This window comes from Ursus americanus, chromosome X, assembly GCF_024610735.1.
Source record: "Ursus americanus isolate L20-20 chromosome X, mUrsAme1.1.p, whole genome shotgun sequence".
Lineage (NCBI taxonomy): Eukaryota > Metazoa > Chordata > Mammalia > Carnivora > Ursidae > Ursus > Ursus americanus.
Window position 1 is genome coordinate 92274272 of NC_142164.1, and position 18235 is coordinate 92292506.

Sequence of the window (18235 nt, forward strand, 5' to 3'; positions counted from 1 at the left end):
ATTAATAGTGTTTTTAACTATGCTCCTGAAGGGGAGAAAATTTCGCCATCCCATGATATGCCTTTCTGGCATATTGATTATTTTACACTGGTTATTTTTAGGAAACAACAAAGACACAAGAAGCTTCTCAGAAAACAAGTAGGAGTTACCCTTTTGTAAGAGACATTTACATGTATAAGGGAAATCTGCTTTTGTAAGAGTCTCTCCCACACTGTACCAGCAAGGGGGGGTGGAGGTGACTCTAAATCCTTAGAAACTCTTATCCAGAGAAAAGGCAAAACTGAACTCTGCACAGCAACATTACCCTTGTTTACTATGCTTTTCCTGGTCACCTCCCATAAAACTGACTTCTCTCCCCCAACATTTTGCTTTGTTTTTAGATGAAGATAGTATTTAATATTTCAGTGACAGTATTTAAGTATTGAAGCATAAGTATTTAAGGTGAAGGCTTCTGCCATTTTGGGGAGTTATTCAGTTTTCTGGGTCTCTGTCATGTATACAGGAAGGAGGTACACATGTTATTAAATTTCTGTTCGATTTTCTCCTGTTAAGTTGTCTCATGTCAATTTAATTCTTAGACCAGTCGAAAAACCTTCAAAGGTATAATGAATGTTTTCCTCCCCGACATTCTTCTCTTACTTTTTTTTTTTTTTAAGATGTTATTTATTTATTTGACAGAGAGAGAGACAGCGAGAGAAGGAACACAAGCAAGGGGAGCAGGAGAGGGAGAAGCAGGCTTCCCACTGAGCAGGGAACCTGATGCGGGGCTTAATCGCAGGACCCCAGGATCATGACCTGAGCCGAAGGCAGACACTTAATGACTGAGACACTCAGGCACCCCCTTCTCTTACTAACTTGTAGAGAGACTTCTGGGTCTCACCATTAACAATACAGTGAATTTCATTAATTAAAGATTGATTACAAAATGAAAAAATTAGTCATTGAATTGTCACTGACAACAGAGCAAATATTATGGAGGCTATGACTGATCTAAGCTTAAAGCATAGGTTTTGTTCACATTCTTGTTTTGTTTTCAGAACATATTTATAACTCATTACTGTACGTTGAAATTATCGTCAGTAGGAAGATAGTAGACTGTTCTCATCATTCTCACACAGCCAAACTATATGACATACAAGAGATTTTTAAGGTCAAACAAAACGGAATAGCAGATATCACGTTAAAATTTCTAAGAGAATACTAAATAATTTACACCCAGAGATAATGGACTGCTAACAACGAATTATTGCTTACTGTGAATATAATCTGATTTTTGGAACTTATTCTAAGAAGTAACCAAATTTATGTGCCTTGAGGGTATAAACATTGCTTACATGAACCCTATTTTACAGAGATTCTGACCATCTCTAAGGAAAATGTGAAAATCTGGTTGGATGTAACAAAAGCCGAGACACAGATGGAAAATCAGAGATGGCTTAGTATCCTGAAAGCTCCATTGCTACATCTGATGATCTAAAGTTTAAATAAAATAAAATATATCTCAAAAGTTTGGTAAAACAGCAAATGCAGTAAAAAATATTAGCTAACAGTATATAGGTAAGGACAACAATTTCAGCATACTTTTGAAAGTATTTGGAAAACTTCTTCAAGAAGTGCACAAAGAGGGGCATCTGGGTGGCTTGGTCGGTTAAGTGGCTGCCTTCGGTTCAGGTCGTGATCCCAGAGTCCTGGGATCGAGCCCCGCATCGGGCTTCCTGCTCAGTGGGGAGACTGCTTCTCCCTCTCCCTCTGCCTGCTGCTCTGCCTACTTGTACTCTCTCTCTGTTAAATAAATAAATAAAATCTGACAAAAGAGGTTAGCTGGAGGGAAGTTTCTTCTCTACCAATAAAAAGTGCCTTGAAAATACACCATTATGGGGATACACTATTTTTAGTTTAGACTTACTCCTCAACCCCTTTAATACCACAGCTTTATTCCATTTGTCTCTTATCTACTCCTGCTGGGGTTTTTGCGGCAGTCTATTGACATATGTAAGGGTTTCTGTTTCCTTTAAAAAACAAAACCAGCAATCATTTTTCAAAAGACACTTATGTTGTCAGTATGTAATTATTGCTAATATTAAGCATTCAATAACATTGTATGTCAACTATATTTCAATAAAAAAAGATATTAATAAATAAAATCTTTTTTTTTAAAAAGTGCACAAAGAATTATGTGATGGGATTGTTTAAAAAGAATCCATACCATCTCCACCAACTAAACCGTCATGTCTGAGAGTTAAAGAGCAAATATGTTTTTACCTTAGGCAACTACTATTAGAGAGGTGGGAAAACAATAAGTTGGCGACATCACTGTCATTAGTAGCCTAACTAGATTGAGGTAGTCAAAAAAGACTCCCCTTTGCCACCAACCTCAGCTGAAAGTGTTCGCTTCCTCCAGCACACCTACCTGCAGTGACAAACAGCAATCTGGCAATTCATGGCGCTAAGTTCTGTGACTGCATTACAATGTAAAACTACTAAATGGAATGGAGGCTCAGGAATTACATTTTCATCTATGTAGACCTTGGATGTAAATGATTAAATATCTTTATGAAATAACTATGTTAACTATTCATAATGAAAAATAAGAGCAATAGTGAAATTCGTAATAATCAGAAGAAATACACAAACAAGATGAGTTACAGGTATCACACTGTGATTCCCAAACCAGGAAAGGTTTAAAGTAAAAACCGATAGGAAATGAACACAAACCGAATGAAAACTTAGATGTGTTAAAAAAAAAAAAAAAAAAAAAAAAACAGGGGAGCCTGACTGGCTCAGTTGGTAGAACATGCAACTCTTAATCTCGAGGTTGTGGGTTCGAGCCCCACGTTGAGTGTAGAGAGTACCAAAAAAATAAAAATAAATAAACTTTAGAAAAACAAACCAAACCAAAACAAATTAAAAGTAACCACAGGCCCCAGATGGCATCACTTAGGCCAAATCCCCAAAGTGGAGGCTTAACATATAATCTAATGGCAGTTTCAACTCCCCCAGGAATGTAGTCTTAACTGGTCAGTCAGGAATTTTCTGACGGGTGCCGATGAATCTGTCATATACCCTCTCTACCCGTCAAAGGAAGATGAGGTAATCTGCATGATAAGACCTCTTGCCCCTTACCCTGAAGAAAAGTTACCTTGTCTGGAACAATCCTTTCCTTTTGCTAATAAATTTCTTGCCCTACCCTCCATCTATAAAAACTTTCCATTTTGTACTACTCCTCAGAGCTCCCCTCTACTGGCTAGATGAGATGCTGCCCGATCCACGAATCATTTAATAAAGCCAATTAGATCTTCAAATATACTTGGCTGAACATTTTTTTTTTAAGAATGTATTTATTTGTTTTAGAGAGAGAGAGAGAGACAATATGAGCAGGAGGGGCAGAGGGAGAAGGAAAGAGAGAATCTCAAGCAGACTCCACGCTGAGTGCAGAGCCCAATGTGCGGCTCTATCCTGGGACCCTGAGATCATGACCTGAGCAGAAACCAAGAGTTGGATGCTTAACCAACTGTACCACCCAGGTGCCCCACTCGCTTGTATTTTTAAGACACAATAATAATGAAATTTATTACATAGGGAGGGACAAGTCTTTTATAGAAAATGGACAAGGGCCATTATTTGAAAATACATTATTTATGAAAACAATGTGTTCCTAAAAGTGTATATGCAAATATTGATTTGAAAAATGAAAACATATTTGAAGTACATTAAAAGAAACAGATGGTGTTTTCTTTTTGCTCAGTCTTCTCACTTATCCTCATAAAGTACCCTGATGGTGTATGTTTCTCAGTCTGTGTGACAATCTTTACCATTCAAAATTGAGAGTTAAAAAATCTTAATTTTTTTTTTTTTAAGATTTTATTTATTCATTTGACAGAGAGAGACAGCCAGTGAGAGAGGGAACACAAGCAGGGGGAGTGGGACAGGAAGAAGCAGGCTCGCAACAGAGCAGGGAGCCTGATGCGGGGCTCGATCCCAGGACCCTGGGATCACGCCCTGAGCCGAAGGCAGACGCTTAATGACTGAGCCCCCCAGGTGCCCCAAAATATCTTAATTTCTATTAGTTTTGCTTGAAGGTTAACATCTCTGCCCAAAAGGGGGGCACATCATATACCATTTCATGAGAAGATGCGAACAGTTGTCTATTAGTATTTTAGAATCACATCCTTTTTTGTTACTTTGTGTTACAGATCTCTACTCATCTCTATACCTATTTTAAACATACAGTTAATAAGGGAGCCAACATCTGTGTTTTTTGAGGTGCCACCTCATGGTCCCAATTTCTCCTGGACCCATTTAAAACGTTTTTTTCTCCTGTGTCCTGATAAAGAGATTTCTGCTAATCTAGTAATCATTTTCCACAGCAAGTAGTTTTATAAAGCTATATCATTTAAAAATAACCTATAAGAAAGGTTTTATGCTGTAGTGATAACACGGTCACGGAAATGGGACATTTTCATTGAGTGAAATGACCCTACCATCATTATATTAAATCATTTTCCACTTAGAAGAGAATGCTTTTGCAAGCTACACTTGGGTGCATCTCAATAGTTTAACTACCCATTTTCTATGTCTCAGTAGAGATTTACCCTGAAATCAAGTGGGCAAGTAATTGATTTACAGATTTAAAGTATTTTAGTCTTTTTAAAAAATTTTTTATTTGTTGGAGCAAAAGCTCAAGATTCTAAATAATCAACTTTATGAAAAATCTATCTGCATGTTTAACAATAAAAGTAATCTTTATCATTTTAAATATTTGAGTACTAACCATAAGAAAATTAAATCAAATTAAAACATGGTTAAGAACAATTAATACTGTCCTCATGTTTCATTTAAACCAAGATTCAATATGGGGCATCTGGGTGGCTCAGTCAGTTAAGTGTCTGACTTCAGCTCAAGTCATGATCTCAGAGTCCTGGGATGGAGTCCTGCATTGGACTCAATGCTTAGCAGGGAGTCTGCATCTCCCTCTCTCCCTGCCCATGTTCTCTCTCTCTCTCTGTCTCTCAAATAAATAAGTAAAATCTTTAAAAAAAACCTCAAGATTCAATATTTAACTTCATTAAGTAATAATAATAATAATAGACATGGATTTAGTAACACTTTAATAATTCACATAAGACAATCCTATTCCTAGTCACTATTATTTAAAATGCCAAATCTATGCCTGTTAATCCAAGTGTGTTTCAAAGTGAAAGGCCTGATGTAGAAACCACGAAGAATCAGTACTGAGTCAAGAGACTGTAGGAATCAAAGGCAGGCCTCCTCAAAATGGGCCTCTTTGGAACAAAGATTATTTTGAGTTATATAGCAATCAAAACCCAGCAGATTCAGGAAAATCTCTTTACCTCTCTCCTCAACTGCATAAAGAGGATTTAGACAGAAGACCTGCTCCAGGAAGAGAGCTATAACCACAGAAAACTACATTATACTATGAATTGGGTGTGGTAGGCAGGGAAGAACCTAGCAAGGTCAGTTTGATAGAAGTTCTCTGTATCCCCTTTTTTCCAAGAGGCCCAGCAAACATTTGCTTACCAAATATTGACTCTTTATCACCTTTATGTAAATTGCATTCCTTCCCTTTGAAGTCTCAGACCCCTACCCCCTTCTCCTTAATTCATGACATATATACCTCATTTTGCCTGTCTTTGAAATTTCCAGGTCTATGTGCATTCCCCAAACATACACTATTAAATTTTATTTTCTCTTGTTAATCTGTCTCATGTCAGTTTGATTCTTAGTCCAGCTAGAAAGACCTTGAGGGGACAGGATATTCCTGATCCCTGACAAGAGCATAATCCTGCTTTTATCATATGTGTGAGGGCAAGCATGTAGGCTAAGATTAAGTTTGTTCTTGGTAACTCTTAAAACATGCATGTAGAATTCTAATCAGCAAAGCTACTATAAGATACCATAGGGCTAAAAGATGTTTTCCATAAGCACTTAAGGTCCGTATTACTGGATTTGAAATAAAACTGCTATAATTTGAATAATTTATTCTAATATGTTCATTTAATATGGATTTTTTCAGGGAACGCAATTTAAGTGTACGACACAAAAGCTCTGTTTGCAAAAAGACAGAGTCTATGAACATTTAATGGGTTCTTACCAGAGCAAGGCATTTCATTTCAATAATGTTTACTGGTGGTCCAGGAGAGCTATGAATCTCAAGATAATACCAGAGTTGGAAATTGCTAACACTATCATCTGAAAAACAAAAAACAAAAACAAACATCTCTTAATGTAGGCTTCAGAATGCCATACTTAACATAAAAATTTGAGAAACATTAGTAGATACCATTTTCAAACTCTTTTTGATGAACTCATTTGTCAAGAGAGGGAAGTGGAGGGTGAAAAGCTGATTGCATTACAATTTGTGAGTGCAAAAAGAAGCACCAGCCTGCATGGCCATGAGCTTGCCCTATAAAAGCTCCCAGTCCTCTGCCTGCCCCAGGAACTCATTACATTCCCCACTAAAATAAGAATGTTTTACTTCTAGGTTAAGAATATTTCAAAAGAAATAACCAATCATTTTACCCCTAATTGCCAAAACATTCACATATTATATATAGAACTATCTAAGTATTATATTATAATTCACAGTGGTACATTTCCAGTCCTAAAAGATTCTAGTACAAGGACAAAATCAGGAATAGTTGATGAGATTTTTCTTTTCTTGGAAGTGTGAAAAAGGATCCAAGCAATTTAGCCTAAAGGAAGCTGGATTGGGAAAGAACTACGTGGTGAGAAAGTAATGTTCACATCTGGGTTCCCGATATTTTTTTAAGAAATAGGCATTTCTGTCGCTGGTTATGTCTAAAGTCATCCTCCCAAATCCTAACGCTGGAACCCTGGTCCACAACAGTCCTGTGTAGCAGGGTTTGTCCTGGCATCACACTCAACGTTTTCCATTTGTTAAGCCTGATCTGTTCCGCTTCTACTTTGATATTCTTTATTCTCCAGTGTTGAGCTAGTCTATGGTTTAAGATGTCCTCCAGCTTCAGTTATTCACATACATATTCATATCAGTACTGTCATGTTTTAAGGATTCCAGGTACTGCTGTGTTTGACTAACTTACTTAGGTAAATCATTAGCTTCTTTGGGCCTCAGTTTCCTCATCTGAAATAAGGGGCCCAGACTAGTGGAATTCTCTCTCTCTTCTGAAAGACAGTGCTGTGTATTGTAGTACATTGTGTTGTTCGGAATTGTATGGCATGGTGAAGGGCATAAAGAAGCTCTGAAAACGGAGTAGAAGTTACCCTTTTGTAAGAGACATTTACATTTCTAAAGGAAATCTGCATTTGTAAGGCTGTCTCCCTCTCAGTACTAGGAAGTTGGGATGACTAAACCTTGAGACTGTCATATCAATGGAGAAGACAATGACCTAAATCTGCAAAACAACCTTACTCTTGCTTACTGTAATTTCCTGGAAACTTTGCATTATTGGCTCTCCATCCCCCAACATCTTTTTTTTTGTCTTTAGCTAGAAATGGTATTTTAACGTAAGGGCTTGGGCCATTTCAAGGAGTTACTCATTTTTCCGGGTTTTCTCCCATGTATACAGAAGGTATACTTTTTTTTTTTTTTTGAAAGGAGGGGGTGGAAAGGGCAGAGGGAGATCCCGAGAGAGAATCCCAAGGAGGCTGCACACCCACCAGAGCCCCACACAGGGCTCAATCTCACAACCCTGAGATCATGACGTGAGCCAAAATCCAAAGTCAGGATGCTTAACCGACTGAGCCACCCACGCACCCCACATGTTACTGAACTTTTGTTTGTTTTTCTCCCGCTAATCTTTCTCTTTTATTATTACATGGGGCTCTTGGCCAAGAATTTAGAAGGAAAATTCTTCCCGCCTACCAAGACCATTGTATCTTATTGCAGGGCAATGCACTACTTCATACCATATTATATTATATTATATTATATTATATTATATTATATTATATTATATTATACTGTATGCCACTCTATTCTGATACTTCAGCTTAAGAAGTACTTATCAAATTAGTGGTTCTTAGAACAATGCAGACATTCAGAACAATTAGCTAGTGAGAGGAAGACAGAGAAGGGCCATGTGAATTCTTATTGCAAATACTTGTGAGAAGTTCTTGAGGATGATCTTACCTCCGCATTTCAAATTGCCTTCTGTGCTTATTTTACAGACACCAACTAATTACCCTGAAACCATTAATGCACACAGAATAAGTTACCAACTTTCTACTGATGTCAGGTTACTGAGGAAACCTCTGCTCACGTTTGTATTGGCTGCTCCTTCAATTCTATGACAGTGCTGTAAGTGCTTTTATGATGTATAAATGTGACATCTCAAAATAAACCAAAGTTGTTAAAATGAAAAATGTTTCCCCTTCTAGGTTGCTCATGTATATTTCACTGGCTTTTCCTAAGCTTTAATCCACATTGAACTCACAGGGAAAATAATTCTGGAGAGAAAGTGATGTAGGAAAGACAACAGGGTTCAAAGCCGAAGGCCAAGAAAGAATTCTTGAGATGTCTTTTGTGCAAAAAGGTAATTTTATTAAAGCACAGGGACAGGACCCGGGGGCAGAAAGAGCTGAAGTGGGGTTGTGAGGGGTGGTGGTTATATATTTACAAGTTGGGAGGGGGTTTAGGGATAGCGTGTAAGTCTCTAAGGAATTTTGGAAACAAGGTCTTCAGGGCCTTGAGGGGACTTAGCTATTGTCAGGAAAAGGTCGTTTATTACCGTCTAATAAAACCTTAGTCATGAGACCCTTCAGATGTATATCGGGGGGCCATATGCTTGAGGGATGATTGCCAACATGTATCTTGGGGGGGTTAGAGATAAAGGAAATTTCTAAAGGAATTTTTATACGCTAAAGTAGCCTTACAGGATCCTGGGGGAAGGGGGACTCAGGCTAGGACTGCCTTTTGCCCTTAGCAAAGTATTAACATCGAGGCAGCTGAGTTCCTAGAGGAATGTCACTTCTGCCTATTTCAGGGACTTGTCAGTGGGCTCTAGGTAGTAAGGAAATTTAATAATTTTTCTTCTGCCTTTGTTTCCCACATCAAAAGGGCTTCATGACTATAAAGCCTAATGCCCATGACTCTGGGTTGGCACAAAGCACAATAAAACAGTCTGCTCATCTATGGAATGGGGACTATCTTAGTCAAGGTTCTTCAGAGAAAGAGAACCAATAGGATATGTGTGTGCATATAAAGAGACAGAGACAGACAGAAACAGAAGCTGGGAGAAATTGATTTTGAGGAAATGGCTCATGCAGTTGACTTGGTAGGTCCAAAATCTGCAGGTTAGGTCAGCAGGCTATAAACCCAGGAAAGAATCGCAGTGCAAATCCAAAAGTGGTCTATGGGTAGAATTCTTTTTTGTTCTGGGGAGGTCGGTCTTGGTTCAACTCATTAGATGAGACCTACCCACACTATGGAGGGCCATCTTCTTTATTCAAAGTTCACAGATTTAAATGTAATTCTCATCCAAAATCACCTTCACAGAAACATCCAGAATAATGTTTCACCTATTATCTGGGCACCATAACCTAGCTAGGTTGACACATAAAATTAGCTAACACAGAAACAGTACAACTTAATATGTGTGATTGCTGTGACTATCACATAGGCACTGTTGTGATGTACGTGATTTAATTCCTACAGTGATAACAATGTACACTGATTATGAGTTTATTGGTTAGAATAAGATTAAAGATGATTTATAAGTGAGAACAAAAATAATAATTATTAAACATTGTTTAGCTACAGGCCTCTAACACATTAAAACTTTTTGCTAATTATAAAATCAATAACATTCACTATAGTGATTTTAGAAATTCCTGAAAAGCCTCAAGATGAAAATTATTTATTATCTCATGAGTAAGAGTAAATACTTATTGTTTTTTGTATAAAACTACAGGCTTGATATGTCAATAAAGACATAGATGTACAGATACACACACATATATATAAATACACTGGGGAATACAAATTATATAAAATTGATATATCCATAGATATGTGTGTGTGGGTAAACACATTTTTATCCTACAGACAATATTCCTGTTAGAACTTGGTTTTATCCCTAATCATTAGGGAAATGCAAATCAAAAACCACAATGAGCTATCACCTCACACCTATTAGGATGGCTACTATCAAAAGAACAGAAAATTGCAAGTGTTGGTGGGATATGTAGAAAAGGTAACCCTTGTGCTCTGTTGGTGGCGATACAAATTGATGCAGCCACTGAAACTGCCAACAGAATTAAGTCTGCAGAAAGGCATGTAGCCCACTATTAAAGATTACTGGGGAAAAAACCAGGAAGAAACTTAGAATATGCTTTGCTTAAGATAATGAAAAAGTAGGGGTGGCTGGCTGGCTCAGTCGGAGGAGAATGTGACTCTCAATCTTGGGATTGTGAGTTCGAGGCCCATGACAGGTGTAGAGAATACTTAGATAAATAAAGTCTAAAACAAAAAAGATAATGAAAATGTAGCCCCAGGGAACAGGAAACGAAATAGCCTGCACAGACATCACAGTCACAAAGCGTATGGTCTCTGCTTTTGCTAACAAAGATAGCATCACTGACATACGTTGCTGAGATGTTTTGCAGACCTGGACCAGCGACGGAAATGACCACAAGCACAATCTTGAAGAAACGGGTGACCTGGCACCAGTTAATCAGTCTTGAAGTTTACCCAAACCCTGACCAATCAGAAGAACCCACGATTCAAGGGGCGCCTGGGTGGCACAGCGGTTAGGTGTCTGCCTTCGGCTCAGGGCGTGATCCCGGCATTATGGGATCGAGCCCCACATCAGGCTCCTCCGTATGAGCCTGCTTCTTCCTCTCCCACTCCCCCTGCTTGTGTTCCCTCTCTCGCTGGCTGTCTCTATCTCTGTCAAATAAATAAATAAAATCTTTAAAAAAAAAAAAAAAACGAACCCACGATTCAAAACCCTTTGCCCTTGATTTTTGCCCTTAAAAACCCTCACTTGCAAGCCATCAGATAATTCAGGATTTTGAACATTAGTTCCCTGTTCTCTGGGGTGGTGCCACACCAAGAAAGAGCCTATCTTTCCTCAGTGCAAAAGCTCAGTGTTTTTATTGGCTTGCTGCGCATTGGACGGATGACCTCTTGTTAGGTACAGTTATAACCCTATGGAAAACAGTATGGACAATCCTTAAACATTTTAAAATAAAACTTCCATACCCACATTTGGGTATTTATCTGAAGAAAACCAAAATACTTACTTGGAAAAGATGTGCGTACCCCCATGATTATTACAGCACTATTTACAAGAGCCAAATATGGAAACCACCTAAGTGTCCATCCAGGGATGAATGGATAAAGAAGTTGTGAGATATATAGAATGGGATACTATTCAGCCATTAAAAAAAAACAAAACAGGGAAATCCTACCATTTACAACATGGACAGACCTTGCAGGTATTATCCTAAAGTGAAATAAATCAGAAAGAGAAAGAAAAATACTGTGTGACCTCACTTAAGTGTGGTATCTTTAAAAAAAAACAACTCAGAAAAAGAGATTACACTTGTGGTTATCACAGGGCAAGCAAGGGGGGGGGGCGGAGGGAGGGAGAAAGGGAGGAAGGTTGTCAAAAGATACAAACTTTCAGTTATAAGAGAAATAAGGACTACAATGTAATTACCACATGATGAGTATAGCTAACATTGCTGAATGATACATAGGACAGGTGCTAAGAGTGCAAATCCTAAGAGTTCTTGATATAAGGAGAAGTTTTTTTTCCTTTCTTTTCCTTTTACTGTGTCTATATGAGAAGATAGATATTAGCAGGATCTATTGTGGTAAAATTTTCACAACATATGTAAAACAAACCATCATGCTGCATACCTTAAACTTACACAGTGATGTATGTCAACTATTTTTCAATAAAAGTGGGAAAAAATTTATGTGCAAGTAATACATATTCAAAATTATTTTAAATAAAATTATAAAACTAAAATATTGAAGTTTCAGTTATTCAAAATAATAGAGATCACATAAGGAACATTCTCACAGAAAAATATGTGTGCATATCTCTGATTATTTTATTCGAACTAACTTCTTAGAATGAAATCATTGGATCGAAGGGGATAAAAAAAATCTTAGAAGTTGTAGGGGTGCTGGGCTGGCTCAGTTAGTAGAGCATGTGACTCTTAATGTTGGGGGTGTAAGTTCGAGCCCCACACTGGGCACAGAGATTACTTTAAAATCTAAAAAAAAAGTTTTAAGCATACCGTAAACACTCTCAAATTCCCACTACAATGCATAAGACTGTCTCCTTCAATGTGACCCTCATCAAAACTGGGTGGTACTAATATTTTTCAAATTTTTCGATTTGGAAAGTGTTAAAAAATTTTTATTTAGTTGTTTTCATTTCTTTTTTTTGTCCCAGCTTTGTGGAGCTATAACTATTAAAAATCATATATATTTAGGGTACAACTTGATTTGATATAGTGTGCATTATAAAATAATCACTACAATTAAGCTAATTAACACATCCATCATCTCACATGATTACTGATTTTTGGTGGGGGTGGTGAAGACACTTAAGATCTACCTTCTAAGCAAATCTCAAGTACACCCTACTGTATTATTAACTATAATCATGTTGTACATTAATTAGTTCTCCAAAACTTATTCATTTTACCTAACTGAAACTTTCCTAATTGAAAAGAAATACACTGCTGAGCAATTGCTACAAAAAAGTCCCATGTTATTATAGGAGATGGAAAGGTTAATCCTGTCTGATATAAGTACACTTTGAAGAACTGGGGATACTTGTAATATTATTAGATGCATTTTTCCTAGCTCTTAATCCATCTTACAACCTGTCATCACATCATGCAGATTTTCTTATTAGATATCCCCACGCCTTTTTATTCCATTACATGATACCATAATATTCTGATTTTCTTTCAAACAGTTTTACCTGGCTTTCCTTCATGATTCTTCTGCCTTAGATTTTTTTTTTTTAAAGATTTTATTTGTTTATTCGACAGAGATAGAGACAGCCAGCGAGAGAGGGAACACAAGCAGGGGGAGTGGGAGAGGAAGAAGCAGGCTCATAGCGGAGGAGCCTGATGTGGGGCTCGATCCCACAACGCCGGGATCATGCCCTGAGCCGAAGGCAGACGCTTAACCGCTGTGCCACCCAGGCGCCCCTTCTGCCTTAGATTTTGATGGGGGTTTCACTCCTAGCATAATCCATCTACAACAATCATCTATTCTTCGACCTCGCCTGCATGATTTCAACTAAAGAAACCCTAAACTGATACAACCTCCTTTTTTATTTCACCTGGTCTCAGCTCTAAATATTCAATTGATCCCCGGATATTGCTACATAAATGTCTTCCTGTCACAGCAAAATAAGCAAGCACAAAACTGTGCCAAGAATTATAATCTCCCAGACTTTTTATTTCTTCTTGTTGATAGTTCAACAAATAAATTATTCCATAATATTGCTGTCTCTACATCTGCTTTGTGTGGCCGAGTGGGCTGCATGGGCCTTGAACTGGCAGTAGCCCCTCTGGAGAGTGCACACACTAGATAAAAGCCTGCACAGTCACAAGTTAATGTGAATTTCTGATATGACTCCCCAAACACCCTGGTGATAAGCACTCTTCTCTGGCTCCCAGGGCCTTCCCCTTGGGCAGCCCTTAGATGAGATCCCCGTGATATATACCAAAACTCTACTCTTTTTGGTTTGAATTAACCAATCTGGCCTTAGCCCAGGAACCCCAAAGCATTCTGCCTGAGAATCCTAATTTAGGCATGTGACCAGGTCCTTCTCTTTTTGCACTGTGCCTTGACCTCCCCACGTGGCTCCTTGAGGAGTGAAGTATGCATCCTCCAGGACCTGTGAGTAATAAACTCTATTTCACTTTCCCTTGTGGCCTTTTGTTGAACCTTGACACAACATCTGACACCCCAGGGGTCTACTTAACAAATGTTATTTTAACAATGTCCCAACACTTCTAAAGTAATATCTTAATATTTTTCTATTCACCAAGATACAAATAAACCTTGCTCATTTTTAGAATCAATCCTCTCTTTCCATCTCCTCTTTAAGAGAGTCATCTAGGGGCACCTGGGTGGCTCAGCTGGTTAAGGGTCTGCCTTCCGCTCAGGTTATGATCTCAGGATCCTGGGATTGAGCCCCACATTGGGCTCCCTGCTTATCAGGGAATCTGTTTCCTCTCCCTCTGCCCCTCCCCTCCCCACTTGTGCTCTCTTTCTCTCTCAAACAAAATCTTAAAAAAAAAAAAATAGAGAGTCATCTAATTCTAGTCTCTGAAATGTTTTCCATCTTTAACTAATGGTATGTTTCTATCCCCATTGCCACCATAAAATACATTCTTCTCTTCACTTCAAAGCCAGTTTGCTATCCCAGTGGCCTGCCTGGCTGGCCCCAATTGCTGTTCCCTTTCCAAACCATTTTGAATAGTAGCTAAATAGTCACTCTTAATCCATGTATTCTGTGATGGTTAATTTTATGTGTCAACTTGGCTACACTGTGATGTCTAGTTGTTTGATGTCTTAGATCTTGCTGTGAAGGGTTTTTTTCCCAGTGGAGTTTGAGTAAAGCAGATTGTCCTGCATAATGCGGGTGTACCTCCTCCAATCAGTTGGAGGCCCTAAGAGCAAATACTGATGTTACCTGAAGAAGAAGCAATTCTTACTCAAGACTGAAAGAGAAACTCTGCCAGAGCTTGCGGCCTGCCTGGCCTGCTTCGGGAATTTGGACCCAAGATTGCAACAGCAACTCCCACCTAATTGTCTGCCTTGCTTGCTTCCCCTACAGATTTTGGACTTGCCAGTCCCTACAATAATGTCAGCCATTTTTTAAAAATTTCAACATCTCCAGGCTCCTGGGTGGCTCAGTCGGTTAAGCATCTGCCTTCAGGTCATGATCCCAGGGTCCTGGGATGGAGGCCCATGTGGGGCTTTCTGCTCAGCAGGGAGCTTGTGTCTCCCTCTCCCTCTGCCTGCGGCTCCCCCTGCTTATGCATGCGAGCTTGTGCTCTCTGTCAAATAAACAAATAAAATCTTAAAAAAAATTTTTTAACATCTCTCTTTGTCTTTCTCTCTATATATATACATCTATTTACATTCCATTATGGTAGTGTCTGTTGTTCTGAAGAATCCTGACTAAATACAAAGTCATTCAAGAAAGATTTCTTCTTTGATATACCTCATTGTCTCTACAACTTTGCTTCCATTGACCCACTCTTCTCTAATGCCCTGTTACTCACCCATAAGAGAACTCAGTCACCCATTCTCTAGGAAATCCGCCCTGTGCCTTCCAATCCTCCATTATCTCAATTTCTTTTGAATTTCTACTAAAAAGATATGTTGAACAACGTTCAAATAAAGCTTTATAACATAGGAAGGAAAAAAATAGCGCTGACATTGTTCTGCATATGAGGAAGATTGCTATCATCTCCCACACTGAAGAAAAGCATATTACCTTGTTAAAATTAAATACTCATTAACATTTTACCAGAAATTTACTGTAATTTTTTGTTAATAACAAGTATATATAAAGTTTTTTACTTATGAAAGAGCAGACAGCCTTCAAGCTGAAGTATTATAATCTATTAATGTTAAAAGCTGTACAAATCCAGAAAGTAAACTACATAAAGTTAATCCTGAAATAATATAATAAAATTCTTACAGATATATGCAATGCAAATTCGTATATACATTATGAATGTAAAATATTTATTCATTTAAAAGTGAATGATCAAAAAGTGATCATGAAACTCTCCTTAGTCATAAACTTACCTGAGTCTTCCTCATCAGACTTGTGGAGTAGTTCTGATAATGATTTCTGAAAGGAGGGTACTCGACATTGATCTCGATCTGAGTCTTTCTGAGAGTCATCACCTTGTCTGCGCTTAACGGAAAATGAAATTGCACCTAAAACACATAAGTACAAGATGCCAGATTAACCAGGGATTGGTTTTCCAAAATGAAAGGTCAATTTTAGGCACTAAAGATGCTTTAGCTTGAAACTAATAAACTTAATGCCAAACATAAATTCTAGGCCTTAGTATCACATTTAAACCTGATGGTAGAACAGAACAGTTTAATAGAGAGTTCATTAATATTTACTTTAAGTGTAAGAGATAATTGGTTTTTAACTAAAACCAGCAGTGTGATACCTGGGTTCACAACTGGGAATGTCTGTCACCAGCTATGTGCCTTGGTTTGCCCAAATATGAAATGCACGCAACATTGGCAGCAGTCGGTGACACTGGATATTACAAAGTATCCCTGATATTACACTGGCTCCCTCTGGGTCTCTGGGAGTGCTCCCAACAGTTCACCAACTTCGGAATGGGCAGGATTGGCCCCACAGTGTGGCTGAGAGGGGCTGGAACCAGATCAGACTGCTTCAGGATCTGCAGTCAGATTGAGGTTGGCAGGCTTGACCATAGAACACGGACGGGCATGTCTCCCTCTGGGTCCCTGGGCAGGCAGGACTGCTTCCAGACTGTAGCTGTGAGGGGCTAAAATTGGATTATGGGGCTGCTCCCAGATGTAAGGACAGATCATGGTCAATAGGCCTACTTTGGGGGCATGGACAAGCATGTCTAGCAAGATGACTGTTCCCAGACCATGGCTGAGTGCGGTTGGCCAAGTTACAGCGGCATTTCACGATCTGCAGTTGGACCAAATTGGAGGGCCTGCCTCAGGTGCACAGACAGGTGCATCTTCCCCAAGGTGCTAGGTGGGCAGGAATCATGGCTGAGAGGGAATAAAGCTGGGCCATGAGCCACTCCAGGGTCCACAGATGGGACTAAATTCCATGGGCTTGTTACACAGGGCATGGACAGGTAATGAGTCTTTCCAGCTCCTTCTCATAAAGTGCTGGTGGCAGCACTCAAGCCCGCTGGGACTATAACTGAGTCCACAGGGGGCAGGGCTATTTCTTGATCTGTAGCCAGGACCATGGTTGGCAAGTCCACCACATGGGCACAAGCCTGCCTTTTCAAAATGGCTCTCCTCAGTCTTGGATCCCACTGGGTTTCATAATTTCCCACCTGGATCCCACAGCTCCCATAAAGGCACTTTTGCTGTGGGTGGCTCTCAAGTCACTGTTGCTGAATGGGGACAGAAGTGGTGGATCTCCCATACTGCCATCTTGCTGATGTCCTGCCTATCTTACCATTTTTAATTTCTTTATTTTGAAATATCATAAAGTCACTTACGTTTCAGGTTAAATTTCATATCCTATTATAAACATGGCTTTCTCATTTTACACAGGTGCTTACAAACACATTATAAAAAGGCAGGGTACATAGTGGAAAGAACACAGGCTTTGAACAGAAACTGAATTCGAACATTTGTTCTGCCACTACTAATTTAGCCTTAAACATGTTATTTACCTCATTTCTAAAATGGTGCTAGCTGTTTTGAAGATTAAATGACTGTAGTTTATGCTTATGTAGGACTTACTATATGACAGACATTGTTCTAGGCGATTTATATATATTAATACATTATATATTTAACTTTATGAGGAACCTCCATACTGTTTTCCACAGTAGCTGCAACAGTTTACATTCCCATCAACAGTGCCCGAGGGTTCCTTTTTCTCCACATCCTCACCAACACTTGTTGCTTCTTGCGTTTTGATTTAAGCACTCTGACCGGTATGAGGTGACATTGATTGTGGTTTTGATTTGCATTTCCCTGATGATGAGTGAGGGTGAGTATCTTTTCATGTGTCTGTTGACCAACTGAATGTCTTCTTTGGAGAAATATCTGTTCATGTCTTCTGCCCATTTTTCAAATGGGTTATTTATTTTTGGGGTATTGATTATTATTAGTTCTTTATATATTTTGGATACTAACCTATTATTGGATATGTCATTATTGTTTTTGGTACAATTGTAAATTGGATTGTTTTCTTAATTTCTCTTTCTGCTGCTTCATTATTAGTATATAGAAATGCAACACATTTCTCTATGTTGATTTAGTATCTTGCGACTTTACTGATTTCATTTATTAGTTCTAGTAGTTTTTTGGTAGTCTTTAGGGTTTTCTATATAGAGTACCATGTCACCTGCAAACAGTGAGAGTTTTAGTTCATCTTTACCACTTTGGATGCCTTTTATTTCTTTATGTTGTCTGATTGCTGTGGCCAGGACTTCTGGTACTATGTTGAATAAAAGTAGTGAGTGTAGATATCCTTGTGTTTTTCCTGACCTT

At 38.6% G+C, this 18235-nt stretch overlaps 1 protein-coding gene across 1 annotated transcript in view; it reads right to left on the minus strand.

The window, feature by feature from the left end:
* Positions 1-18235, minus strand: part of CFAP47 (cilia and flagella associated protein 47) — a 484601-nt gene that overhangs the window by 130465 nt on the left and 335901 nt on the right. The window contains exons 50-51 of the mRNA XM_045790463.2: positions 15803-15937; positions 6113-6210 (exon numbers count right to left, since the gene is read on the minus strand). Of these exons, the coding sequence (XP_045646419.2) occupies positions 6113-6210; positions 15803-15937 (233 nt within the window). The remainder of the gene's footprint in view (positions 1-6112; positions 6211-15802; positions 15938-18235) is intronic.